The sequence below is a fragment of the Oncorhynchus gorbuscha genome, linkage group LG17 (assembly GCF_021184085.1).
Source record: "Oncorhynchus gorbuscha isolate QuinsamMale2020 ecotype Even-year linkage group LG17, OgorEven_v1.0, whole genome shotgun sequence".
NCBI classification, from domain to species: domain Eukaryota; kingdom Metazoa; phylum Chordata; class Actinopteri; order Salmoniformes; family Salmonidae; genus Oncorhynchus; species Oncorhynchus gorbuscha.
In genome coordinates, this window is record NC_060189.1 from 28,897,096 (window position 1) to 28,924,608 (window position 27,513).

A 27,513-nucleotide genomic window follows, 5' to 3' on the forward strand; every position below is an offset into this window, starting at 1 on the left:
TAATTAGTTGCTAATGTGGCTATCATAAAGAACTACAAATGCCATGGTGATCTGGATTAAGTGATCTGTCAGCTAAATTGAGTATTGAATCAATTGGTTACATTTATTTATATTTACAATTCTGTGAACTGCCGTGTGCAAGTTTTAAATTGACACAATACCTGTTCGCAAAAGGTGTCAGCGAGAGATGACGTGCAGGAGCTTGCAGGGATTTGTAGTTTTGCATAATGGCTACTTTGATGCTAATTAGCATTTTCGAATCTGAGAGTAAATAGAGATGAATATATTGATGAAAGTCACCTTGTCAGAGAGATTTACATGGTTATCAAAACGTCACACCTAGGTAAGCTTAAACAAAACACAATCATTGTTTTAAGCGTTTCTAAAATTCCCCATGGGAAAAATAAATGGTGGAAAAACTTTTCACCGCTAGGTTTTATGGGTATTATGACACCCCAATGCAGAGCTCTATAGTTGGGCAAAATCCAAATGCTGTACAGTGGCCTTACCCTCCTAACTACTGATCTCTGTGGCTTGTGTAGGTGATAACTGTGTAAATGTATGAATAATAATAATATATGCCATTTAGCAGACGCTTTTATCCAAAGCGACTTACAGTCATGTGTGCATACATTCTACGTATGGGTGGTCCCGGGGATCGAACCCACTACCCTGGCGTTGAATCACACTTGAATCTATTTTGACAGGCGTTTACTTGGATTTGGCATGGACCTGACATTTCCCACCACTATTACCTACCAACCCGCACTTGGCTGTAGTCATGTTCGGTAAAGGAGCCTTGAAGTCCATTTAAACATGGGCTGTATTGATTTATTTAACCTTTATTTTCTTATTGAGGTACAATCTCTTTTTCAAGAGAGACCTGGCCAAAGGGCAGCATACGTTTAGTTAGAAGACAAGGACCAAAATGCAATGTAAATGTACACACTGGAAATTTAAAATGTAATGTGGGAAGATGATAGAGATCCTGGGGCTTCTAAAGCAAGACAACCAAAAGTGCAACTTAATAGGGTTAAGTACAGGAAGAGGGTTCATATATGGCCCTCCTGTATGTGAAGTAGGCTTTACAAATGTTCTCTTGAGTTTGCCTGGACAATGCCATTGCCATTTATATCTGCTTCTGAGAAGTGATCTCAATGCAACTGCCTCTACCACATGCAAATCTTCTTTAGATCAATTAATCCTCAGTATTTTATGTGGTTAAATTAGAATCTTTAAAAAAAGTTTTTTTACAGTAAAATATTGCTTGTCAAATCCTACAAATCCTATGGAAAAGGCAGCTGATTTGACCTATAGTGAAATTGTAAAAGCGATGATTTTAAATTAGTTGTGACCTTGTTTATAATAAAATCATTATTTTATATCAACTTACTTCCAAATGTGTGTACTGCTGTAAATACATTAGCAAATCATATGTTCTGTGTCATGTTATTTTTTTTAAACTTAGTGTTGTCAAATGTCATGTACATTTGTGTACAATAATGAGGTTTATTATATGCCAGCAAACTACTTAATTAGTATTCTGAACAAGGGTTGAGGGGTCTAAGTCAACCCCTCTTCCCCCTACCACTTTATTTTGAAATGTAAATAACAGTGTAATCCTACAAGCAAGCTGTGGTCTTTGAGATGCAGTGGGCACATCACTATGGCACAGCCATACCGTAGGCTTTCAGTATGTTCTGTTTTGTTGTGGAATGACGTAGCATGCCTAATTTAATCTTCCCAGCCAGCAGCCGAGACAACTTCCTCGTATGGTAGTTTTATTTTGATCAGTCAGTGTGTCGATTTCGGTCTGTGCTTTTAGAATGTTGAGTCGACTCGGTGACCTGACAGGGGGAGACTGAGAAGCGCACAGATGAACTGCCATCGTTTACACGATGAGCTACTACAGTGATACGCCAAGTGTCGACGATGAGTTGGAGTCGTTAGGGTAAGAATTTCTTAATTATAATTTTGCCTATTCGTAAATCTTATTTTAGAGCCTACCTGGTCAAAAGGAAATTAAAGTATTCTTCATGAGCAGTGCGTTTTAGCATTGTTCAGGAAGGAACGTTAGGTCAATATATGAAAGGCGTTCTAGAGACGGAAATCCCTTTAGGCATAGTATTGTTTTCAACCTCAATTTAAAAATGCATGATATAAAGCCATTGAATCTTGAAGAATATCATTTAAATTCCTAATATAAACTACTACAACTGTACCCTACCACACCAGAACCCAATATATGAGCTTGTTTTACTCCATTGTTTGTTAACAATATAAACACGGTATAGTTTCAAAACATGGTTTAAAAAAAAATCTAACTGGTGTGTGTCCTTGCAGCCATAGTTCCATAGATTAATTTGAGCGGTTACATTTCTCTAACTTTAGCCCCATCCTTTACCCCAAAAGTAGTGGGGTGATCGCTTTATTGTTGTATGGATTCCAAACTGCTCCTTTGAATAAAGGAAAAATAAATATTCAAGTTCTCACTACATGACATTCTGTTGTACCTATTCTAGTGCAGGCGTTGGCGTTGAGTTTATTGAAGTGTGAAATAAGTACGACTCTGCCATCTGCAATGCAAATACCCAACTTTCACATCCACATTAGTTACGGTGATTTTTTTTCTGCAGCTGTCTTGTTTGTTTGGGGGTCAACAGCTTTGTCTTAATGTCAGAAGTGGGTCAAACCATGAAGTGACCTCTAATGTGCCTTTGCATGGTGAAGTCACTTGAGAGCAATCGGTCAGTGTTTCTTACACACACACTGCAGCTGTTCATTACATGGTGGCACTTTACTTTTCAGATCTTACAGTGTGCATGTTTCTCTTGCCAATAATTATTTGAGTTTACCATACACTTCCTGATAGTCTGTTGCACCTTAGTAGTATATCTCTTCACACCCAGTGAGATGTCTGCTGTGGTTCTCTCAACAACTCGTTCTCGTTTCAATATTTCACTTATGGGATATGCCCCCAGCGTATTCATCAGAAGCCTTTATTACACTACGCCAGCCATGATTGGCTGGACTTCGAGACGTGTGCGCCGGGGAAGGATGTCCCTCCTATCCTATAAAGGTCCAATGCAGCATCTCTAAGTTATTCAAACACCTCTTCTCGCTTTTCATCAGAAAGCTTACCTCGACACGACTGCATTTTCCAGAACTAGCTAAACTGTCCACAGATGTGAGCTTACAACTTGCTCACTGGGCGCTATTCTCGGGACTGTGTGGTGGTGACAATTTTCCTTTTCCTTCACCAAAGTTAGAGGAAAGTTATTTGAGGGAGGAACAGGTACAGCTGTGACACTGCTAACTCGTTCAAGACCAAGTTAGCTGTATCCAAACAGTGACTAGTCGTTAGCAAGCTAGCCACCACGCTAGCTAGCTTTTGTGGTTTTACTTCGACAAGAAAAGTTTTACTAGCTACACCAAGCTATCTTTTCTAACCTGTTTCGGAAATGGTATCTGGCCATCACAACAAGTGCCACGGAGATAGCTAGCGATTAGTGAGTTATCGGACTGGCCTACCACGCTAGTTTTCTTCTGACAGCTAAAAACATAGCATCCAAGCTATGGTGACAAAAGCATCTCCCACCCCAAACGAGGAGAAGCTCCCGGCACGAATCTGCTCCTGTGGAAACAAGATATCGGCTAAAAACACCCACTCTGTGTGCTCCATTTGCCTTAGGTTGCCACGTGTCCCGGTGGCCTTCACTGGCTCCTGTCCACACTGTGCACTCTTCACTGTGAAGAGCCTCCGTCGCAGGATGGCACGCCAAGCTAGCCTGAGTCAACAGGACCCTAACATGGGGGGGCGGCGTCCCCAATTGCTCACCAGAGGTGATGGATATCCAAACAGGGAATCTTAAAGCGACGGCTAGCGCTAGCTGGGGTGACCAGCTCAATGCCATTGCCCCACTGTTGGAGGACTCCAGCAACGACCTTACGGCCTCCCTGCCGGGCTTCCTGATTGGAGACGATAACGACTCCACAGGGTTTTCCGACAGCCTCCTTTCGGAATCATCGAATGGAGACGAAGACTCATTCAACCCCTCAGGCCAGAAACCAAGCCTCCTGCCGGGAATCCAAAACCGGACATGCAGGCGGGGCGCCATCTCCACCAGTTCTCGGCGTGGGACGTGTGCAAACGCACTGTGAATAAACTGGTGATTTCCTGGCCCAATGCAGTAGCAGAGACCACCACATCCCAGTAAGATGCTACCCAAAGCCAAACGGGCAGTCAGGCAATTACTATCAGTCTTCCCAGAATGCCTGGAGGAGGTTACCTGTGCCTTGGGTACACCTTTCTCCTTCAAGAACCCTGTCCAAGGTGGTGGGATTGGACTGTGTTGACATGGCAGGGATTGGGCTTGCCCACGCACCCCCCATCGAACCCCTGGTGGCTTCCCATCTACACCCCAGCCAGAAGTCCTCCATGACCTCGACTGGCCCCACCTTACCAACCAAGTATGAGCACTTCCAGTCCTCTGCGACAGAGAAGGTCTACAGGTCAGGCGTCACAGCAGTGAGGGCTCTCAGCTCTGCATCCATGCTCTCGGCATATCAAGCTGAGCTACAGGATGAGCTAGCAGTCACACTGGAGCCTGATCTGTGGGATGAGATCTGTATTGCCACAGATCTCAACCTGCGTCTGCTTAAAGCCACTGTCCAGGCGTCAGGAAGAGTGATTTGGGCTCATGATATCCCAGGAGAGGGCTAGATGGCTCAACCTATCCACAGTGTCTGATAGTGAGAAACTGAAGATCCTGAATGCTCCAGTAGACCCTAAAGACCTTTACGTTTCCACCATCGAGATGATGCAGAAATGGTGTGAGGAGAAAAAGATTGAGGGTGAAGCCCTCCCCTGTGCCTCGCCACCCCTTCGCCCAGGCTGCAGCAGGTCGACCCCCCCTCGACCTTTAAGAGCCCAGGGCAGCAGAGAACCTTGGACCCTTAAGGCCCCCTGATCTAAGAACCCTTCCGTCCCACCCATGGCACCAAGGAACCAGCCTGCCCCAAACCCCACCCAGGGGTAAGGAGGAAGACGGGTATGGCCTAGCAATGTCCCCATTGCCAGAGAGGCAATCTCCTCCGCCAATTCTGAGCTTGTTCCAGGATGCAAGTTCCCAGGCACCTCAGTGTTCTTTCCAGCGTATTGGGTCCAAGTCGGTGGTCACAGAGTACAGCCCAAAGAGGAGAAGAGACCATGTTCAGGTGGATGCTTCTACAAGGCCCACGTCTTGTCTAAAACACTCCCCAATGTCAGTTCACATTAAAAATGTTAACATTAGCGCAACAGAGCGCAGTCGGACATGTTGTTTCTCACAAAATCAAAACAAACAGGGTGCTTCGCCACAACGCCATCAGAGGGGGCTACCATTCCTTCTGTGGTAATAGGCCACATAAGCGCTCTCCAGCTACGGGCCAGCCGGACATGCGAAGTGCGTCGCGGACTGTCCTACACCCTCTTCTGGCAGATGGTGCTGCTGCACCATCTGAGGGGGGAAGCCCGGTCAGCCCTCTCTGGGAGCGGAGAGAGAAGTGGCGGGCATACACCATGTAAATCTGGGTACAGGGAACGATAGACAGGGGATCCAGACTACAATTCGCTATCACTCCGCTTCGATTCAAGGGAATTATATACACTCAGGCTCAGAGGGAATCACATCGCTAATAGAGAAAAGGGCAATAAGAATTGTTCCACCAGAGCAAAGCCACTGCGTTTACTTTCACATCTCAATATACCCTCTTCACAGGAAATTTCTCAGGTTCGCTTTTCAAGGCGTAATCTACAAATTTCTGGTGCTCTCTTTTGGCTTCTCACTGTCACCTCGTGTTTTACGAAGTGTACGGAGGCAGCCATAGCTCCAGAGAGAGGGGCATTCGGCTGATGACTTCCTCAGACGATTGGCTGCTGTGCGTGCAACCGAGACCAAGTCTTAAAACACAGTCAGCTTCTATTGGAACACCTGACATTTATAGGTTTCAGAATGAACACAGTAAAGAGCGTTCTGTTTCCCATGCAGACAATCTCTTTCCAAGGATTCCTAGGCTCTTTCCAATCTCTTTCCTAGTTTCGGATTCATTCAAAGCTCGCCTTTCAGTGGAACATATAAGAACATTCCAAGAATGCCTAGCATGTTTCGCAGAGGGAACCTGGTCTCTTTTAAAACATGCCTAAGGCTACTAGGTTTGATCACATCAGCTTTAGTAGTCATCCCATTAGGATGTTTGAATATGAGTGTTTCAACACTGGGTCTCTTCTCTAGGTCTCAGCCCAATACGTCACAAACATCACCGTGTACAGCTATCCATAGACTGCATGGTAGCATTGCACTCCTGGAGACACCGGACATTTCTGTCACAGGGTGTCCGGATGGCACTGTTTTATCCAGAAAAGTAGTAACGACAGACTCATTTATCTCAGGTTTGGGTGCGACCCAGGAGGGCAGAACAATCAACAGATATGTGGGGACCCCTCCCCACAGGTGTGAGAGGAGATTTTCCATCCTCACCCAAAACATTTGGCACCTGGCCTGTGAATGGTTCAACTTGAACACTTCCCCAAAATGTAATTTCAACTATTCAGAGTCCTAGAGCCTCATCTACCAGGTCCCTTTTATAATTGTAAATGGCTCATGTCTGAGGAATGGTGCACTAAATCACAGACAATGCCATTCCAATGCTCTGTCCCGGTAATCCTGAAGTTTCTACAGGAATTATTAGAAAAAGGAAATGCTTTTTCTACTATTAAGGTATACCTAGCAGCTATTTTGGCTTGTCATGTGGGTTTTGGGAGCACGACAGTGGAGCAACACCCTCTTGTCACCCATTTTCTCAAGGGAGCACGTTGTTTGCGTCCGGTATCCAAACAGCTTGCCCCGTCATGGGATTTATCAATTGTTTTGGATTCTCTATGCCAACAACCTTTTGATCCCTTGGAACAGGTGGAACTGAAGAAGCTTTCATTTAAGACCGCGCTATTACTAGCATTGGCCTCCGCGAAACTCGTAAGTTGTTTGTTTCCTGGGCGAAACCTCACACGGGTAAAGAGCTCAATTAACAACCCCTTTCCCACTGCATAGTGGGGGCTATCCCTTTAGCCTACACAAGTAAGGGTCTTCAGTCTCCTGCTGACCTACGGGCTCATTCTACTAGAGGAATGGCTATGTCCTGGGCTTTATTTAAGGACATATCTAGCCAGGATATTTGCTCAGCAGCGAGTTGGGCTTCGCCTAATACATTTGCAAAGTTTTATATGCTCGACGTCACTGCACCGACCCTAGCGCATACTGTTTAACGTGTAGGATCTTCTGAGGGGCAAAGCCCATTTGTGTGAAATATCGCACAGGGCAGTCGGTCGTCAGGATAAGCTTGTCTGCCAATACAGAAGTCAGTATGTTCCATAATACCAAAACAAATACTTGAAAGAGAACTTTAGGTTACGACCGTAATCCCGGTTCTCTGATAGTATGAGTGAGGAATTTCACCAGACCACCCTCCTTGCATAAGCGAGGGATAGGTGTTGCTTATTTTTGAATGACTCAGATGCTGCATTAGGCCTTCTTTATTGGGTAGGAGGGACAATCTTCCCCGACGCACACGTCTCGACATCCAGCCAATCATGGCTGGCATAGTGTAATAAAGGCTTCTGACGAATACGCTGGGGGGTATCCCATAAGTGAAATACCTCACTCATACTATCAGAGAACCGGGGTTACGGTTGTAACCTAAAGATTTCATGAGTCTGCTCACCACTCACATTAGTGATGCATGTCTGTTAGATGCTATACTCTGATTGTCTTTGTCTGTCTTCCACCTCTCCCAGATGGTACCACTTTGACCTGTCCCGCCATGCCGCTGAAGCTCTCCTCCTATCCAATGGGAAAGATGGCAGCTATCTCCTCCGAAACAGTCATGAGGGTCCTGGCAGCTTTGCCCTCTCTGTCAGGTGGGCCTACCTATCCCGTCCCTCTTAAAAAGTAAAACGTCTCCCTCCCTCTTCCATGCCCCATTTCAGATGGATTCCCATTCACCACATGCTTTTTTCTTTCCTTATACAGAGCCAAGGATTCAGTTAAACATTTCCATGTGACACGGAAAAGCAGTGGATACGCTTTTGGCTTCAATGAGTTTGCGTCCCTCCAGGACTTTGTCAGCCATTTTGCCAACCAGCCTCTGCTGGGCAGTGAGACAGGTTGGCTGAGACCAGTTCTTCAGATCTTACTGAATCCAAAGTCTAAACCTAACCATTTCCCTGCTGTTTATTTATATTTTCAATGACTGAAATATATCCCTTGGTATACCCTCAAGACTAACCCGAACCTTGATCTTTCACTCAACCAGGTACCCTCATTGTCCTTAAATGCCCATATCCATGGCATGTAGAAGAACCGTCCATCTATGAGTCTGTGCGGGTTCACACCGCCATGCAGACAGGACGAACAGAGAGTGACCTGGTGGCTAACGCTCCATCGGTATGACCACAAGCTCATTTATTAGTGAAGCAAACATGGTTTAATCATAACAACATAATTACTTAGGTCAAGTATCACAAACCTCGTGAGATATTGTTTTTATAATGATTTTGTTCACAGTTTGGAACAAAGGAGGGCTATCTGGTAAAGTTAGGAGCAGTCATAAAGGTGAGAGAAATAGGCAGCTGTACAGACCAGGTTTAGTGGACTGTTGTTCTGGTTGAAAGACTTTCAATTTGTTTTTGTTTGTTCAGAACTGGAAGCAGAGGTGGTTCACATTAAACAGAAATGAGCTCAAATACTTTAAGGACAAAATGGTGAGTAGAAACCATGCCTCTGATAGTCATGGTTTATGATACAGATGTAATATCATGAAGGGCTAGATTTTATTTGTCAGTGATTGTGACAGGATGGTGTTGCCATCTCTCATTTGCTCTCCTGTCTTAGTTTGATGAGCCTATTCGCACCCTGGATCTGACAGCATGCTCTGCAGTCCAGTTTGACTACTCCAAGGACAGAGTCAACTGCTTCTGGTGAGAGCTCCAATCCACTGAGCCAAGAGTGGGCCTACCAACTCTCGTGATTAAGGCCTTTACAGACTATTGACTAACAATTAACAATACTATTTTGACTACAATACACTGCTGTTAAAGGTCAGCCTTCCCTTCAGTTTTTTTTTTTTTTTTGCAACTGGTGCTAGTTTCATTGTTCAATCTTGAATTTGGTCAACCTCAGTGGGCATTTTTAAACATATCTGTTGGTTTCACTTCCGCTTACAGAGGAATATAAAATATGGATCATGGTGGCCATGGCAGTGGCAGATAAGAGGAAGTGATGACAGGAGAAGTTCTAACCTCCACTCATCTACTTTATTTTGTTGCTGGGGTCTCTTTCTGTAGCTGTTGATATTAAACCTAGCATTAATACTCATTCGGTCTCTTATTTAGTTTGGTGTTCCCTGAGAGGACATTTTATCTGTGTGCCAAGAGTGGTGTGGAGGCAGATGAGTGGATCAAGATAATACGATGGAAACTGGTGAGCCCATAATGCACTATTACTATTCAAATGTATAAAACTGAAACAAAGCTTGAACTGGCTACCTTAATCCAAATGCTTAACTAATGGGAGTAGTGCCAGAGCAAAATAGCCTAACAAATGAATGTTTGTTTTCAGTCACACATAAGAAAAGAAAGATGACAACATGAAGAGGAGGAGCCAAAAGAGGCATATTCTCACAGTGAACTATATTACCTTAAGTCTGGTAACTTGTCACTCATGTTATCCTCAGAGATCCTTTCTGCTCCACAGATGACTGGCTGGTAACCCAAGACAAAAGACAATGGGGCTCTTTGACCATCGAAAAATGACCATGTAATTTTCAGGACATGCACAATGTTTTAGATCTAATCGTATTTTTTTGCGATAGACTTGAGTTCCTCCAAGAATTTTGTTTTCTCTAGACTGATATCTTTCACTGGTTGACATTCACTTGATCTTAATTTTACTTAACAAGATGTAACAGTCACACTGTGAATAAATATTTATTTTAATAGAGAAATGAGCAACAGATGAGTCAGTTTATTAATTACAAACATGAGAAAGGAAGGGGTTACATTCAAGTACTAGAAAATTAAGGCAACAAACACAGCATCATGACACTAACATGTACTGTATCTTTCAGCAACAGAGCTCTCTGTATGTGTGGGTGCGTGTGCATGATAGAGATATTAAAAATATGTAATAGTTTCATGTAGATCCTTTTTCATGACTGACTCCGTCACAGAATAGTCCCATTGCTGTCAAGGTGATACACTCGTAAGCAACCTCCACTACCTGCCATAGCTCTTCGATTAGTGGTACAAGCTCCTTCTCCAGACGGATAATCAAACCTACAAACAACAACAGTTTGGATAACACTTCAGAATGCTGTACTTGTCTTCATTCATGCAGAGCATAGAAAGTAGAGATCTTCATCTTACCTGTGTTGGCACTACTGCTTGCGATGAAACTGATCACCAACGGTAACCGGTTAAACTGCACAATCTGGAAAAAATGAGCTTGTCAGCATAACAAGGCACATGGGTCAGTGTTTTTCAATCTGTTCTTGAGGAGCACCAGGGAATGCACATTTTTTTGTTCTAGCCCAGCACTAACACACCTGACTCAACTAATCACCAAGCCACCCCAGGCCTACATCCTTTATATGTTAGGTCCAGATTTTATTTACCTGGTATGTGTTATAGTAGCAGATGATACTCTTGTTTTTAGAGAGCCTTAGCTAACTGCCCTGGTCGTTGGCCAATGCAAAGGTGGAGAGGAAGCCTGACCGTAGAGCATATTCTGGTGCATTATTTTTCGCCACTGAAGGAGAATGCATCAGGTACACTGAGCACAACACATTGAACAAGGACAAGAAAAGGTCAACTAAATTACCTAGCTTTTAGAAGAAAACACAGGTGTGAGGGAGGACCTACCTTTAATAACTGGGACACCCATCCCTATCTGTCACTATGATTGCATGAAGACCCTCAACACTGGTGGATAAGGAGAAAAAGAGCACATGACAACTCCTTAATCATAATTCAAACTACTGAACCTCACTTTTCACATTAGGGATTCCTAAGTTCAATATTAGGTTTCAGCAACAGAAGAATCATAATGAACACAATCATACAACAAACAAACATACCTTGGTAACAGTTTGTACAAGTATCTCTTCAAGTCCTGCAGCAAAATGTGTCAAGATAGAGACAAGATAGGTAGCTACCAGGGGTGCAACTATGGTTTTAGAAGTGGGGGAGGCATAGTTATTATTTTAATTTGTCACATAAACACTCCAAAAAGCCTACCCTACCACTCGGGGATGTCCTAAAGCACACTGTTGCCTCATTTTGTATCACATTCCGACGATATAACTGGGGGGGGGGGGGGGGGGGGGGTACAAAAATGCAACTTCAGAATGTGGGGGGGAAAGTTGTGCCCCCAGTGAAAGTTGTTCCCCTACACTGGTGTAGCAACTGGCTATGACATCAGATAGCTAGAGATGAATGTAATCAATGATTGTGTTCAAATAATTTATACTTACATCAGCCGTGGTGGAAATGTTGTCTTTTATTCCACTGTCAATTGCTAGAAGAGAACTGAATTATGGTAAGAATGTCTGTAAATGTTGAGAATATCAGCAGGTCTTTTTTATGCTCTTCCTAGCTTTCCTTGCTATTTCATTGACAGCTAACATAAAATCACCCCATTCCGTACAAATGTGCACAACCGCAACATTCAAACGAGGCTATAAAGAAAACTAATGGGACTGTAGTGACTATTGACGTGGGGGTGTGAACTAGGTTTCTATTCAAGGGGTGATTGACATGGTAATGGCTCTATAGTATTGGAGATCAGTTGAATAAACTGACCCTCCGTTACATCTTGACGTGTCATGTCGTAACGTGCAGCACACATAAAGCAACTATTTCTGTCTTACAATCTCTCTCCACCAGGTGGAGCACTTCTATCATCCTTTAAAAACAAGAACTGGACAGTGATGGGGCTAAGGGGGGAAACCTAGTAATTTTTTCCGTCATCATTGCATGCGATCGTCATTCTCAAAGCCGCTGTTTACTTCTAAGATCACTTTAGCACCCCCCTAAAAACCCGATTCAAATGTGGCACAAACCTTCAAATAGGTATGTAATGACACATTGTATAAACTCTTTATAGTGTTATGTACATTTTAGAGGGCATAAGGTGATAAGTTGGACAGATCGAGTGAAAAAAAAGCTATTTTCCCACACAACATCTCTCTCACACTATCACGCATTAGTTTCGCTTCCCCACCCGCCATTTTTAAAAAGGCCCGACGGGTTTCGGTGCCTACTTGAATTATGCAGAAACGGGCAGTGTTTAGGTCATGTAATTGATTCTGTTGGAAAGGGGAGAAATTGTGCTTTACAATGGTATTGACATTACAGTTGATCTGGAAGTATTACGTTTTTGGGGCACTAAAATAAGGGCAATTGTATGGACCAATGCGATGTACGAGTTTTACGTTAATTTATCTCCAGCTGATACTAGGTTTAGCAAGGTAGCTAGCTAGTTAGCTGGACTTGGTTGTTTTCCATATGTAGAACAAAATGTAAATGTGTTACTAACTTGTAAATGTATGAATGTAATCCACTGTTACCCCTTTTTTTAAATTATTATATATTTTTTATTTTAAGTAAGCAGCTTTGCCCACAGGGAAATCATATGACTGTCTTAACCCATGTTGAGCCAGCAACATCCGATTTAAGCTGTTTAAAAATCCTTCAAAATAAGAGCCATGTAAACAGAGGAAATTGTTAATTCTGTTCAGTAGCACCCAGTATCCAAAACCATTGCATTTCTGCAACTGGCTTAATTTGCGTAAGACATATTACTATACCTAGAAAAAGGAGTGAAAATAGAGAATAGGAAATTAAGAAATATATTAGATAGAAAGTGGGCTACTTAGTCTACTACTCTGGAGTTATCATGCCCTCAGCTCAAATAGAGGAAATTATTTACACATTTGTACATCCCCCACACAGCCTTCAAATGTTCTCTCTCCCCTGACAACATAACAGGAGGTCTTGCTCAGAATTTACCTCAAGGTTTGAAATCTGAACTCAATAAGGCAATCCCAGTAACTAATTATGATCTGGCCTTAGCAGTTTGAGTGAAACCTGCTGTTTGAATATCTGGCATGCCTTTTCTGCTGTAGTGTCAGTATAATATTGACCAAAGAATGAAGCGCAATAGGCCATCTATTTGGATGAGGATGAGTAAGTACAGTTAACGATGGTCATTATGGCCAAACAGTTCTATTTTTGTTTCATCAGACCAGAGGACATTTCTCCAAAAAGTACAATCTTTGTCCCCATGTGCAGTTGCACACCGTAGTCTGGCTTTTTTATGGCGGTTTTTGAGCAGTGGCTTCTTCTTTGCTGAGTGGCCTTTCAGGTTATGTCAATATAGGACTCGTTTTACTGTGGATATAGATACTTTTGTACCTGTTTCCTCCAGTATCTTCACAAGGTCTTTTACTGTTGTTCTGGGATTGATTTGCACTTTTCGCACCAACGTACTTTCATCTCTAGGAGACAGAAAGCGTCTCCTTCCTGAGCGGTATGATGGCTGCGTGGTCCCATGGTGTTTATACTTGCGTACTATTGTTAGTACAGATTAACGCAGTACCTTCAGACATTTGGAAATTGCTTGTGGAGTTGTGGAGGTCTACAATTGATTTTCTAAGGTCTTGGCTGAATTATTTTGATTTTCCCATGATGTCAAGCAAAGAGGCACTGAGTTTGAAGGTAGGCCTTGAATTACATCCATAAGTACACCTCCAATTGACTCAAATTACCTCAGAAGCTTCTAAAGCCATGACATCATTTTCTAGAATTTTCCAAGCTGTTTAAAGGCACAGTCAACTTAATGGCACAGTCAACTTAATGTATGTAAACTTCTGACCCACTGGAATTGTGATACAGTGAATTGTAAGTGAAATAATCTGTTTGTAAACAATTGTTGGAAAAATTACTTGTGTCATGCACAAAGTAGATGTCCTAACCGACTTGCCAAAACTATAGTTTGTTAACAAGACATTTGTGGAGTGGTTGAAAAATGTGTTTTAATGACTCCAACCTAAGTGTATGTAAACTTCTGACTTCAACTGTAGGTCTTCTCATCTTCACATCTGATTTTATTCATCTGTTGTATATTTGTGCAGAGATTGGCATGAATTTTGAGCACATATGGCAGAAGACGTTGACAGTGCTGAACCCTATGGTCCCAGCAGATGGCAGCATCATGAATGAGACCGACCTGACCCTATTCTGTTCTGTATCGCTCTGGGTGTCACTTTACTCATGGTGAAGAATCTCCCCAGCAGCTTATGTCCAAGTGTGTGTGTGTGTGTGTGTGTGTGTGTGTGTGTGTGTGTGTGTGTGTGTGTGTGTGTGTGTGTGTGTGTGTGTGTGTGTGTGTGTGTGTGTGTGTGTGTGTGTGTGTGTGTGTGTGTGTGTGTTGCATGTTTTCACAGCCCAAGTCATCATGATTTACTATTCAGATAAAAAATATTTGTAGCTTTGCTGTATGTAACTGTGCATGTATTGTACTGAAAGTGTACTGTAACAAAATGTATTTACTCTTTATATAGGCAGGCAAATCTCACTTTGGCTATGTCTATGGGATCAGTACTATCGGCTGTATGATGATCTATACCCTGTTGACCCTGATGGGTTCACTGACTGTCCTATGGCTGTGTAGCCAGCGTGCTGGGCTACCGCCTCCTCCCCTCTGTGGCACTATCTGCATTTGCAGTCGTCTTTCCCCTACAGCGAGTAGGCCTTTCCAGTCCAAAAACAATTAAAAGGTTGCCTAAATAATATTGTGTAGAAAAACACAGTTTGCTCATCTTGATTTCTGTTCTGTCATGTCCTTTGTTCTGTCAAATTTGACTTTTGATTTACGTCCAGAGGGATCATCGGAACGACCCTGGCCTTGCTGGTGATTGGCTGGTGCAGTCTCTCAGCTTCCAAGATCTTCATCTCCACCCTGGCTATGGAGGGTCAGCAGCTGTTGGTAGCGTACCCCTGTGCCCTGCTCTATGGAGTCTTTGCCTTGCTAACAGTGTTCTGAAGGCCACTACTGTCACTGATTGTCAACAGAGATCCAATTTCTGAAGCACTACATTGGGCAATACATGTCTGGTATGGGTGTCAGTCTGGTATTGAGTTATAGTTATATATGGAGTTTTGTTTGTTGAATTCCTATATTTAAAAAAAAAATTAGGCTCAGTTTTTCCATAGGAATTACTTTACATTGTGAAAAATGTCATCTGGGTGTGTAATTGGTTGACATTTGTGCATTGGAATGTGCCAATAAATGGAATTTGAAATGTTACATTGTGTCAAAATGCAACACTGACTTAAATTGAAATTATGGAACTAACGAACACCATGTTGAAAAGCTATAAAACTTTATTTAAGATTGATTTTAACAGTATAATTCACTGTATCTTGTGTCTTAAAAAATATGAAGAAACATACATTGAGAATAACATATTTGGGGCGGCAGGTGGTTAGAGCGTTGGACTAGTAACCAAAAGGTTCCAAGATCGAATTCCCATGCTGACAAGGTAAAAATCTGTCGTTCTTCCCCTGAACATGGCACTTAACCCACTGTTCCTAGGACGTCATTGAAAATAAGAATTTGTTCTAAATGGACTTGCCTAGTTAAATAAAGGTACAAATATATATATATTTCATCTGGAAAATGAAAGAAAAAGCTAGAATTATTACCCGTGTATAAACTTACAAAGCTACATGGTTCTTAGTCTTCAAAATACAATAGCGCAAGAGCATGGTTAAGCATGGTTTTACTATATGAAGAATGCATTGTTCTTCCAAGAATACAGTCTTAAATGATTTAATCTCATTTACACTCACAAAGCAGACCACTTACAAAAACATTTAACCTTAGAAAGTATTTATAAACATCAGCAAAGAAATATTATGCTCCATTCTGATAACTTTTCCTTGGTGAAGTACGTTTGTAACTTTGAGTGAATGTGCTTTTTTTTACTGATCAAAAACAGATTTGTAGGACATTAAGATTTTTATTTTGAATTCATCCATTCAATAGCACATGTCCAATACAGGGTTTGGCATAGCTGATTTACACAGCCTCTATAATAATGGTGTATTTAGAGGATTAGTCTGTTCATAACTATAGGGTTTGGATCTCTACTATATTGGATTTAGGATTGCTTGATTATTCCCTATTATCTCAACCATTCAGGTCATAAATCATAAGGGACCAGGGGGAGTAATTGAGACACTGGGCCTAGTGTGACTGTCCCTGAAGTAAATACATAAACACAAATCTTGAAGACCAAAGGTTGTGTGTTATAATAGCCAGCAGAGTCAGTAGACCCAGTCTCAGTTCCCATCATCTTTTTCCCATGGTATTTTTTTCAGATGAGGTCGGCTGCCACGCAGGTTACCCTTCAAGACGGCAGGTAGAGAAAGAAACAGATAAATGCTGTTGTATAAGTACTGTAACAATGTGTACCTTCACTGTAGTTACCCTGTAATTGCATAGGTATTAGGAACACACTGTAAAGTGTGACTAGAAAGGTGAATTGTTAGAAAAGGGGAATTTTACTGAAACAATTTTTTCATATATTATTCATTAGTCCGCTTTTTATACATTGAAGTTGTATACTGCTTTCAAGTCTCCTGATGCCCTAAATCAAGCATGATCCAAAAGTCTCATGATGATGTGTTTTGACATTGTGTGACTTTTCCCTAAAGTAAACACAAGTCTGCTAGGATAGCTATGAGGAATATAACGTTGTTAAATTACTCACTGTATACACGCTGGAGAGGTTGGAAAGGTTGTTGAACAGCACTTGACCTGCATTGACTTTGTTCTTCACACCACGTACAGTCCCATTCTTGCTGCAGATATTAATGCGCTTGTTGCTAAAGAGCAGCTCCTTTTTGGTACTAGCGTACATAAGCAGGTCATCCGGATCACTCCCGCAATCATCCGGCGCTGTGCCCACCAGCCCACACAGATGCCCATTTGCCTCACTGGTTGGTGGGGAGCTCACCTGCTCGCTCTCCGAGTTGCTGGTGCAATCCGAGTCAACCGAGTCTGTCACTGAGCCACACAATGTCAATGTGTCATCCTTGAAAACCTCAGTTAAAATGCGACCACTATTTGCAGATGCCACTCGAAACCTTACAGTTCTCTGAGCCTTTTCTTTGTCTTGTCTTGAGGTTGTGCCCTCCATTAGAATGCAAGAGGGTGTTTTACATGGTCAACATCTCTCTTTCAGTGAAGTAAGATGCATTCTTGTAAGATTAAGCCATACCCTTCTGCTATTGTTAATTTTCATTGACATGTCAAATCTAAGTCCAAAATGGTCTAAGTAAGAAACCTAGACACCAATATGGTTAATAATAAATGAAGTTCTGCCATGGTAACAGTTAAAACAGGCAAACAGTAAACTGATATCCCCATGATGCATAATTAATTAATTGATTGGTCAAATATGACCAAATAGGCAACCATAGTTGAGAGGTCACTGCAGATCAACAACCCACTAGTTCTTGTGCCCAGTGTCATACCTCCACAATCTCTCATCAGATGAAAGCTTCAGCAACTTTGAGGACCTATTATAATGTTATCAAGCATGCGCCTGTTGTATAGGAGCATCCCTTTATTGTAGCAAGAGCAGGTTCCGTTAAAAAGGGAAGAGCGGAATCTTTCCTCACCGCCTTGATAAAATATTTCCCAACTAAAACTTTGCTGTCATCAACATAAAATCACACAGTCTGTCTGGGTGAACCAACTACAGCCAACGTAAGAGCACAGAGTTTGGTAATAGAATCTAGTGTAATATACGTTTTTGTCAAATATTTATTGTGGATTATCTCTGTAATTTGAATACCAAAAGTGACCCTATTGTCCTGCGGAAAAACGCAAACACACGTGTCTACCGGTGTCTCCAGCAAGAATAAACCAGACATAGAAGGAATAAGGTCGTGACCACAGCGATTTCACTTCAAAATAAAAGTCTCGCAATGAAGATGGTAAAAAATTATACAATGGTCGACAATTCATAACATTTTTGTGAGCAAATGTATTTTGCAAATTAATTTTGTTTAACAATATGGAAAAAGGAAAACAGTTAATCGCCTTTACAAATAATATTATAGCATTGACATTATTGTTAACAGCATTAAAAGTAAGGAATACTAGGTAGTTATCATGGTAACAGCAGTAATACAAATAACAAAACATGATTTATCTACTGTTAATAATAATAGTAATAACAATATTAATAATATAATTATAATACTCAACATTAGAAAACACTTTTAAATCCTTTGTTAATTAGCCCATTCGTATTGCACGATGTTCAGGATGTTTTAAAAATTGGACATACATATTGCACCATACACAATTTCCCTCTGTATGTTGTGTCGCAATAAAAGGCGGTTCCATTCTACTGAGCACTTCTATTTTTCAAATCCATAGAGTTTACACCCAGAGGAGCATCGCTGCTCATTCTACAAACAATATGTTTATTCAAAAAATAATACCTAAAGGAGTCCTAAAATTCTAAATCAAATAGCTAAATGATCCATGGTATGACCATCTGAAAACAATTCCATATGTTAACTTAGTACCCCTACTTTGATGCTAATTAGCATTTTTGAATCTGAGAGTAAATAGAGCCGAATATATTGATAAAACTCACCTTGTCCAATTGAGATTTACATGGTTATCAAACTGACACACCAGGGTAAGCCTACACAAAACACAGCCCTTATAATAAGTGTTTTTAAAATCCCCTATGGGAAATTAATGGTGGAAAAACAATTGGAACCTTTTCCCTGATGTTGTTTTTGTACTTTTACCCTTTTTCATGATATCCAACTGGTAGTTACAGTCTTGTCCAATCGCTGCAACTCCCCTACAAACTCCGGGAGAGGCGAAGGTCGAGAGCCATGCATCCTCCGAAACATGACCCTACCAAGTCGCATTGCTTCTTGACACACTGCTCACTTAATCCGGAAGCCAGCTGCACCAACGTGTCGGGCGAAACACAGTCTAGCTGGTGAACGAAGTCAGCTTGCAGGCACCCAGCCCGCCACAAAGAGACGCTAGAGCACGATGGGACAAACCCTCCTCTAACCTGGACCCCACTGGGCCAAATGTGCGCCACCTCATGGGTCTCCTGGTCAAGGCCGGCTATGACATAGCATGGAACCTCAGCCTGTAGTGATGCCTCAAGCAATGTGATGCAGTGCCTTAGATCGCTGCGGCACTCAGGAGGCCCTTTTCACTGTTTGACCGCTAGGTTTTAAGAGTATTATGACACCTCCACCATGTGGATCTATAGCTAGCTGGCTGGCTATACATCATGTCACTCCCGTGACACTGCATGTAATATAAATAAAATGTTTTAAATGATTTATTCTAGTCACAGAAAAGGCAGAGAAAACACAAATATATTGTATCTGGTAAGTCTACTAGCTAGCTACTTATCTGACTTACAATTAGTTAGCTAGCTAGTTTCCGAGCTACCTTGTGTTTTATAATGTTTTCTCTTTGCTACAGCCAGACAGCCTGGTACAGTCCAGAGCTGATATTGACGAGAACGACGAACCAGAGGAAGGTCGACATATCAGAGGTTGTTGTCAACTCTCAGCTGCCCTGCAGACCACGAAAGCGAAGATGAAAAGAGTGTAGAGGATAAAGAAGTGGAACAGCATCTCAGTTATGGCAAGTGAAAGTGTACACTGATTGAACCATAGTTTTGCTTGCAGATATATGAAATATTGGTTATTCAATGATTGTTGTTTGACTTTAAAACAGTCATGGAGTGCAAATCAGATCAGAATTTAAAATTAGAATTTTCTATTCTGCTTGATTTTATTAGGCAGTGACGGTGAGGAAGATGAGGAACATCAAGTATAAAAGACACCTGTCCACAACCTCAGTCACACTCCAAACTCCACTATGGCCAAGACCAAAGAGCTGTCAAAGGACACCAGAAACAAAATTGTAGACCTGCACCAGGCTGGGAAGACTGAACCTGCAATAGGTAAGCAGCTTGGTTTGAAGAAATCAACTGTGGGAGCAATTATTAGGAAATGGAAGACATACAAGACCACTGATAATCTCCCTCGATCTGGGGCTCCACGCAAGATCTCACCCCGTGGGGTCAAAATGATCACAAGAACGGTGAGCAAAAATCCCAGAACCACACGGGGGGGACCTAGTGAATGACCTGCAGAGAGCTGGGACCAAAGCCTACCATCAGTAACACACTACGTCGCCAGGGACTCAAATCCTGCAGTGCCAGACGTGTCCCCCTGCTTAAGCCAGTACATGTCCAGGCCCGTCTGAAGTTTTCTAGAGATAATTTGGATGATCCAGAAGAAGATTGGGAGAATGTCATATGGTCAGATGAAACCAAAATATAACTTTTTGGTAAAAACTCAACACGTTGTGTTTGAAGGACAAAGAATGCTGAGTTGCATCCAAAGAACACCATACCTACTGTGAAGCATGGGGGTGGAAACATGCGTTGGGGCTGTTTTTCTGCAAAGGGACCAGGACGACTGATCCGTGTAAAGGAAAGAATGAATGGGGCCATGTATCGTGGGATTTTGAGCAAAAACCTCCTTCCATCAGCAAGGGCATTGAAGATGAAACGTGGCTGGGTCTTTCAGCATGACAATGATCCCAAACACGCCGCCCAGGCAACGAAGGAGTGGCTTCGTAAGAAGCATTTCAATGTCCTGGAGTGGCCTAGCCAGTCTCCAGATCTCAACCCCATAGAAAATCTTTGGAGGGAGTTGAAAGCCCGTGTTGCCCAGCAACAGCCCCAAAACATCACTGCTCTAGAGATGTGCATGGAGGAATAGGCCAAAATACCAGCAAGTGTGTGAAAACCTTGTGAAGACTTACAGAAAACATTTGACCTCTGTCATTGCAAACAAAGGGTATATAACAAAGTATTGAGATAAACCTTTGTTATTGACCAAATACTTACTTTCCACCATAATTTGCAAATAAATTCATTTTTAAAAAATCCTACAATGCGATTTTCTGGATTTTTTTTCTCATTTTGTCTGTCATAGTTGAAGTGTACCTATGATGAAAATTACAGGCCTCATCTTTTTAAGTGAGAGAACTTGCACAATTGGTGGCTGACTAAATACTTTTTTGCCCCACTGTATACCCCAGGACATTAGAAGCATTGTCAATTGAGTAATATGAAGTCATGTTAACATTCTTATTCCAGGTTTCCACAAATAATATGCCTATAACAGGCTCCATCTGCCAGGTTCTGGTGCAGCTCCCACGTCTTCCAAAGTAACAGCTTCATGGACCAGGATGCAAGATACAGACACACTGTACCCTAGTCTTCGGGAGTATCCTACGATGGTTAATACATGATTCCATGTGTTATTTCATAGTTTTGATGTCGTCACCATTATGCTGAAAGTGTACAACGTAGTAGAAAAAAAAAACCCTCAAGTCCCAACTTGACTGGTACTGTATATTATTAATAAGAGTGAATCACTTAACTACTGTAGTAATATCCGCACGGTGTTTAGTGTCCACCAATCTCTACCAAAAGGATACGGACTATACCCCCAGAAAGGACCACACAACATTCAGCTCTGCACCTACACATTTTATTTAAAAAAAAATACAAAATTAAAAAATGTTTCCATAGGAAAGTGATACAAATGTGCAATCCCATCTCCTGCGTATCCTTTTTAAAATGCATCGTCAATAGTAACAATTATTATTTGCATCATTAACTGACATACTATCTAGCAATAAGACTAAATAAAAAACTAAAAATACAGAAAAGCAGAAGAGGGACAGTCTGCATGTTGAGTCCCTGCATTGAACAAAGGGTTCTGTTTCCTGGAGAACTAAGTCACCCTCAAACAGCCCCTTGAGTCATGAGATTGGGTTGTGGATTCAATTGAAACAGGGAGCCTTCTGGGAATTGAAGTTGACAAGAGAAAATCCCCTACGACACTCATGTAACATTTACATTGTCCTTTTGCAAATGCTCTCATCTAAAGCGATTTACAGTCAATGCAAATTAACGTGTTTTGTGGCCCCTACTGGAATTGAACATACAACCTTTGTAGGCATAAGCCAATCGGAACCCTGTAACAATATTATTCCAACCCTTCGAGGTGTACCTTTAGTGATGTTTTAAGAGAGATTCAGCCTCAGCTCAGGATTAGATCTCAGTCTTTCATACAGAAAAGTGAGAAATGTGCGCTAACATGCCCCTCTCATTCTCCCATCAAGTAACTGGCCTTTCAACGGTATGAGTAAAAAAATAATTAAAAAACATTAAATAGGAAATTAATAATAACAGAGCACTGGGCCAGTTGAGTGGCAGTGTGGTGGTGGGTATGTATGGGATTATGTTGGTGTTGTGTTTAGAGCACACAGGTCTGGCTAGACTTGGTGGGCAGCACCAGGCTGCTCTCATGGCCACAGCTGGATGTCACACAGGACGCATCCTCAACGGGAGTGGGCATCCCCTGGGTACAGATCTGCTGTATGCACTGCCTACACAGGGACAAGAGAAAACCAAAACGGATTTAAAATCAGAAAGAAGGTTGAGAATGTATGATATCTCTGTATGGAGAGATGTTGCCACAATCACATTCTATTACTCTCTACATTCCCAACAACTTACCAAGCTGTGCGGGACATGATGTAGTAGATGTCTGGCTTCTGGAAGCCGTTGAAGGTAGAGGACGCAGCCACAGTGTAGGCCCCCATATTCTCAAACAGCAGCCACTCTCCCACTTGCATATCCGGCAGAGTGCACACCTCAGCGATGCGATCCAGGCCGTCACAGGTTGGTCCCCAGATGCTACAGGGGTACATGCGCTCATCTGGCTTTGGCTTCTGTAGACGGAAAATGCAAACAGGTTTTATTGACTAACTTTGTGAGAGTTAGTTTGGTTGAGTGAAATAAAGTGTGTTAATCAACTCACCTTGTGCAGGGTAGGCAATGGGTGAGCATGGTCATATAGAATACAGTTGAAGGAGCCATAGACGCCATCGTTCACATAGTACATCAGAGTCCGGTCACTGATCCAATCGTCATCCTCTGTAGGGGCAGAGTTGTGTAAATTATAATGAAACTTGGCTCGCTATTACTTTGGATTGAGTGATACAATTTTATGTGGCACGTCAGGCATTAACCACAAGTTTGCAGATTGAGTCAATTTGCTCATACCGTCAGAGGCAGACTGCTCGTTCATGATGACCTTCTTTGCGATGACGTTAACAGCTAGGGTGTAGGCAGAGGCCACATAGTAGCGGCCTGGCTCAGCAATGATCCGGATCCCAGAGTCGGCAGGGAAATACTTGTCCAGTGCTGGGTTGATAACGGCTGTGATCTCCTCAAACTTGAGCTTGGTATCCTCAGACCCAGGGAAACCGCCACCAATGTCCAGGAGGGTCATGTTGAAACCCACCTCAGCCTGCAGAAAAGAGAACCACCAAAGATGAGTTAGACCTACTTGAGCCACAACTGCAGGTTAAGGGTCCATTTATAAAATGTAGGTGATACGTTCCAAGCAGAAAGACACTCACCCCCATGTCAAAGACACAGCGGGCATCAGAGATGGCCTGGTTGTAGGTTTCTGGGTCAGTGCAGCCACTCCCCACGTGGAAGCTGACCCCGATAACGTCCAGGCCCAGTTCCATAGCCCTCTCCAGGAGACCCCGGCATGCCTTCATGGTGGCACCAAACTTGACACTGAGCTGGCAAACAGCCTTGGAATCATCTGTGGCAATGCGCAGGACTAGTCTGGGCAGGGAGAAAGAAAAGTTTAGATGCACTTTTCTAGAGTAGCTGGATAAGTTACTTACAAAACCAAGTGTTTTCAGTGTGGCTAAAGAATAGCCGTGGAGCTGTTTCTTACTTGGCATTGTCGTGGCACCGAGCCACCTTCATGAGCTCCACGTCGCTGTCGAAGGTCATCATCTGCACGCCGTGGGCAGAGGCATACTTGATCTGGGATACCTGCTTGCAAGGGTTGGCGTAGATGATCCTGCTAGCGTCCACACCCAGAGACTGAACAATCTGGATCTCAGTCTGATGGGACAAAAACAGACTGGGTCAGAACAGGACACACATTCACAGGGCAGCAGGGTCGGGGGTCAAGGCCATTTCAATAAACCAGGAGATGTTTAGAATGAGACATACCTTGCTTGCACAGTCAAAGCCAGCGCCCAAGGAGGCCAAGGTCGTGACAACAGTCCGACTGTCATTGCATTTGACAGCATAGAAGGGCGTTACACGAGGCATGGCACGCGCCCATCGCATGTGCTTCTTCAGCACGTCACTCAAGTCGCACACGTAGAAGGCATCCTTATCATCCTGGAGAGGCAAAGACACGGATGCAAGAGAATAAGAAATCCATCGTACAGTGACAAATGCCTCATCAACAAGTCACTTCTCATACCAAATGCAGCTAAATCAGGGACAGCAGGAAGTTCTCCTTACCGACATGGACATCTCATTGATCTTCTGCTCAACAATGTCACGGGCACAGAAGCCCTCCTCCAGGAATGCAAAATCGGCAGGAGCGAAAGTGTTCATGGTCGCAGAATAACTTTTAGATTGGTCACAAAAGAAAACTGAAAAAAGTAGATCCAAGTTAAGACTGCTCATTATGATCTGGAACTGGAATGTGCCTAAATTACTAGCATAATTACTCCGAGCTACAGTACACCAATTACAACCAACCCCAGTATTTCATAGGCATGTGCTGTTAACACCCATTCTAGAATATCATGACATGCATGTTGGAAATGACAGTGGATCAGAAAGCAACTCTTACCTGGACAAGAAAGAGTTGGAATTTGGCAAAGTAGTTTAATCAGGTGCAGAGCAGCCAAGGCGGTTCACCAGTGAAGTTGAAACCTTTCACATAACACTCTAGGCCGGGGCCTGCAGAGTAGCCAGTCTGCGCTTTCCTAAAGCGATTATTCTGCAAACAGTAAAATACACTTTGTAGCATAAAGAGGACAGTGGCATTTGCTGTGTTGAGTTTTATGGCCATTTCCTGCATTCAGTGTCAATCAGACCTATTATAATTTTTAGATAATACTATAGAGGAGCAGTTACTGTTAACAGCAACATTCTTATCCAGAAAATAAATAATAATAATAAATAATATATGCCATTTAGCAGACGCTTTTATCCAAAGCGACTTACAGTCATGTGTGCATACATTCTACGTAAGCAATATACTTGCTTAAAGTTGCTTTAATGTATTATTGGTCACAATGAAGGATTTGTATGTTGAACAAGCACACCCTTGAGTAGTGCTATACGGCATCCTTGGGACATCCCTCCCCAATCCTTACCCCAACCATTTTAATAGTGCTATACGGCATCCTTGGGACATCCCTCCCCAATCCTTACCCCAACCATTTTAAAATGTCAATTTCAATGGGTAAAGGAAAGAGACTTCCCAATGATCCCGAATTGCAGACTCTTGAGTAGTGCTACTAGCGCAATATTTTCTCCCGCTCTCAAAGAGTAATGGCTAGAAATAATCCAGCGTGTCAAATAAACGTAAGATGTTATTTTTCGTAGCAGGTTAGGAGAACTGAGTTAGCAATTTGACAAAAGATGGAACTCTTCTAGCCATGGCCCTCCCAAAGGGATAAAACACAGACAGTACAATATGAAGACCGGCAAAAACTGCTTCTCCAATAAAAATCCCCGATCACACTTGTAGGCGATGTCATGGTGAAGTTGGCTAGCTAAAGGCGCACAATGCTTCCCTGCCGAAACAATTCGTGCCTATATTATGATGACATTTGTATTCGTTAGGTTATTTTTTTCTCGGTTGTACATGCACATTTTTTCTTGGGGCAAGCCGAAGCCGGTAATTGGGCAACAGTAGAGTAGTCTATGGCGTGTTTGTAATTAAATTAGAAACTACTCGTTGTCATGCAAATGTTTATCTCGAAATAAAAGAAACATTTTAGATGTAAAATTGCACGACATATTTACTGCGTTGTCCTGTGCCCAACAACCGAAAAAAAAACATTACTGAAGTCCAAAACGAACAAAAACGTAACAATACGTTGCACAAACTGTGCAATGTGGACGCCTTTTACCTTTAGCTCGTGTGCAAAAATACGTCATAGGGCACAACGGTCGTTTCACGCCGAACTGCGCATGCGCACGCCGCCAAGTCAAAGGCACTCCTTTGAATGAAAACGTGTCAATGCACGACTTTCACGCGATAGGAGTAATAACATATTCAACTACTTAAGAAATTGGCTCGAATCTAGGTTGTGCCTTTAGATTGACAAAATGAACTACTATGTAAGAATTTCTCACATTCCAAACCCTGGCCTGTTTCGTAGCAATCCCCGAAGTCTCGGGATAGAAACCCTGGGTCGTCACTAGTTAGCACAGCCACAAAGTCATAAACCCCGCCTTTTCATTCAATGTACTTTCTTAACTAGTGGAAAAACGAAAAGGACACGATCTTTGTCGAAGTAGCCAACTACCATCAGTAGTTACTGGCAGTATGAATTCCAGCATAAAATACATTTACCAAGCGAACGTTACTGCAGCTAGCTTGACATTCCCGAGGTGTAAATCATACTCCAACACCATCACTTCCATCAAGCAAAAACACAAAAATATATTAACGTCAGAAGATAGCGCTACGTAAAAAAAACTAGCTAACGTTACTACTTGTACAATATGGCATAACCATAACATTACTCTAACGTTAACTTACTAGCTAGCTAAAAAATATTGACACGATTTGAATAAGCCAAATTGGATAGCTCATAATGAATACCGGTAGCCTAACTTACCAGTTTATAATAAATTAGGAAGTTGTGAAAAAGTAGAATAAATGAATGAAGGTTTACCTTAAAAAGCATTTACAAAGAGTGTGTCCATTAGACCAGAATCCTGGAAAAAAATTACTTGGTTTTCCCTTGTCAGACGAATCTGTCAAAGAACTGAATAACACTCCGTCTGAACTAAAAGTGCACGTCTGTGTCTCGATACTGGCTGTATTTATAGAGGTGCCGTCTCCAAGACAACACGCCAGCTGAAACTGGCCTTCAGTCGACGTCGGATGGAACTGGTTTAGTCTTGTCACCGGCTCCATGTACTCGTAGAGGAAGTAGGAGGAGGCAGATAAAGCCGGTTTTTACTAGACGGGATACTGCTTTTGTAGCCTGAGTACCAGTCTCTTTACCTTACATACCACTCCCTGCCGCTCCTTCATGGCAATAACAAGGAGTGGAATGTTAGATAAAAAGACTGGTACTCAGACTATAGCTTTTGTGATTTGACTTTTCGTAGCAGGTTATGAGAAATAGGTTAAGTTTAGGAAAAGAGTTAGGGTTTGCTAAAATGCATTAAAAAAAAAACTTTTTATCCCTTCTAACCATG

The 27,513-nt window shown here is 42.3% G+C and overlaps 2 protein-coding genes, 1 long non-coding RNA gene and 1 pseudogene across 4 annotated transcripts; 2 read left to right on the forward strand and 2 right to left on the reverse strand.

The window, feature by feature from the left end:
* Positions 1 to 1,653: 1,653 nt before the first annotated feature.
* Positions 1,654 to 10,226, forward strand: dapp1 (dual adaptor of phosphotyrosine and 3-phosphoinositides). Of its 2 annotated transcripts, XM_046309612.1 has the most exons (9): positions 1,656 to 1,951; positions 7,832 to 7,954; positions 8,067 to 8,200; positions 8,350 to 8,480; positions 8,601 to 8,648; positions 8,735 to 8,797; positions 8,928 to 9,013; positions 9,428 to 9,515; positions 9,654 to 10,226. In XM_046309612.1, the coding sequence occupies exons 1-9, from the start codon at positions 1,899 to 1,901 to the stop codon at positions 9,675 to 9,677; spliced, it is 750 nt and encodes a 249-aa protein (XP_046165568.1). In that variant the 5' UTR covers positions 1,656 to 1,898; the 3' UTR covers positions 9,678 to 10,226. The 2 variants fall into 2 exon arrangements, with proteins under 2 accessions (XP_046165569.1, XP_046165568.1); XM_046309613.1 differs by lacking the exon at positions 8,601 to 8,648 and having other exon boundaries at positions 1,654 to 1,951.
* Positions 10,021 to 11,816, reverse strand: LOC124002246. The gene is made up of 4 exons (XR_006832959.1): positions 11,566 to 11,816; positions 10,955 to 11,014; positions 10,460 to 10,523; positions 10,021 to 10,369 (listed from the first exon to the last, which is right to left on the reverse strand). It is a non-coding gene; the product is annotated as an uncharacterized LOC124002246 (long non-coding RNA).
* Positions 11,817 to 14,078: 2,262 nt separating this feature from the next.
* LOC124001159 lies at positions 14,079 to 15,328 on the forward strand (annotated as a pseudogene).
* Positions 15,329 to 21,710: 6,382 nt separating this feature from the next.
* On the reverse strand, positions 21,711 to 27,148 carry LOC124001975 (ornithine decarboxylase 1-like). The gene is made up of 10 exons (XM_046309166.1): positions 26,982 to 27,148; positions 24,920 to 25,069; positions 24,583 to 24,716; positions 24,283 to 24,456; positions 23,999 to 24,171; positions 23,667 to 23,883; positions 23,308 to 23,554; positions 23,063 to 23,178; positions 22,759 to 22,973; positions 21,711 to 22,628 (listed from the first exon to the last, which is right to left on the reverse strand). The coding sequence occupies exons 3-10, from the start codon at positions 24,676 to 24,678 to the stop codon at positions 22,496 to 22,498; spliced, it is 1,371 nt and encodes a 456-aa protein (XP_046165122.1). The 5' UTR covers positions 24,679 to 24,716; positions 24,920 to 25,069; positions 26,982 to 27,148; the 3' UTR covers positions 21,711 to 22,495.
* Positions 27,149 to 27,513: the final 365 nt, after the last annotated feature.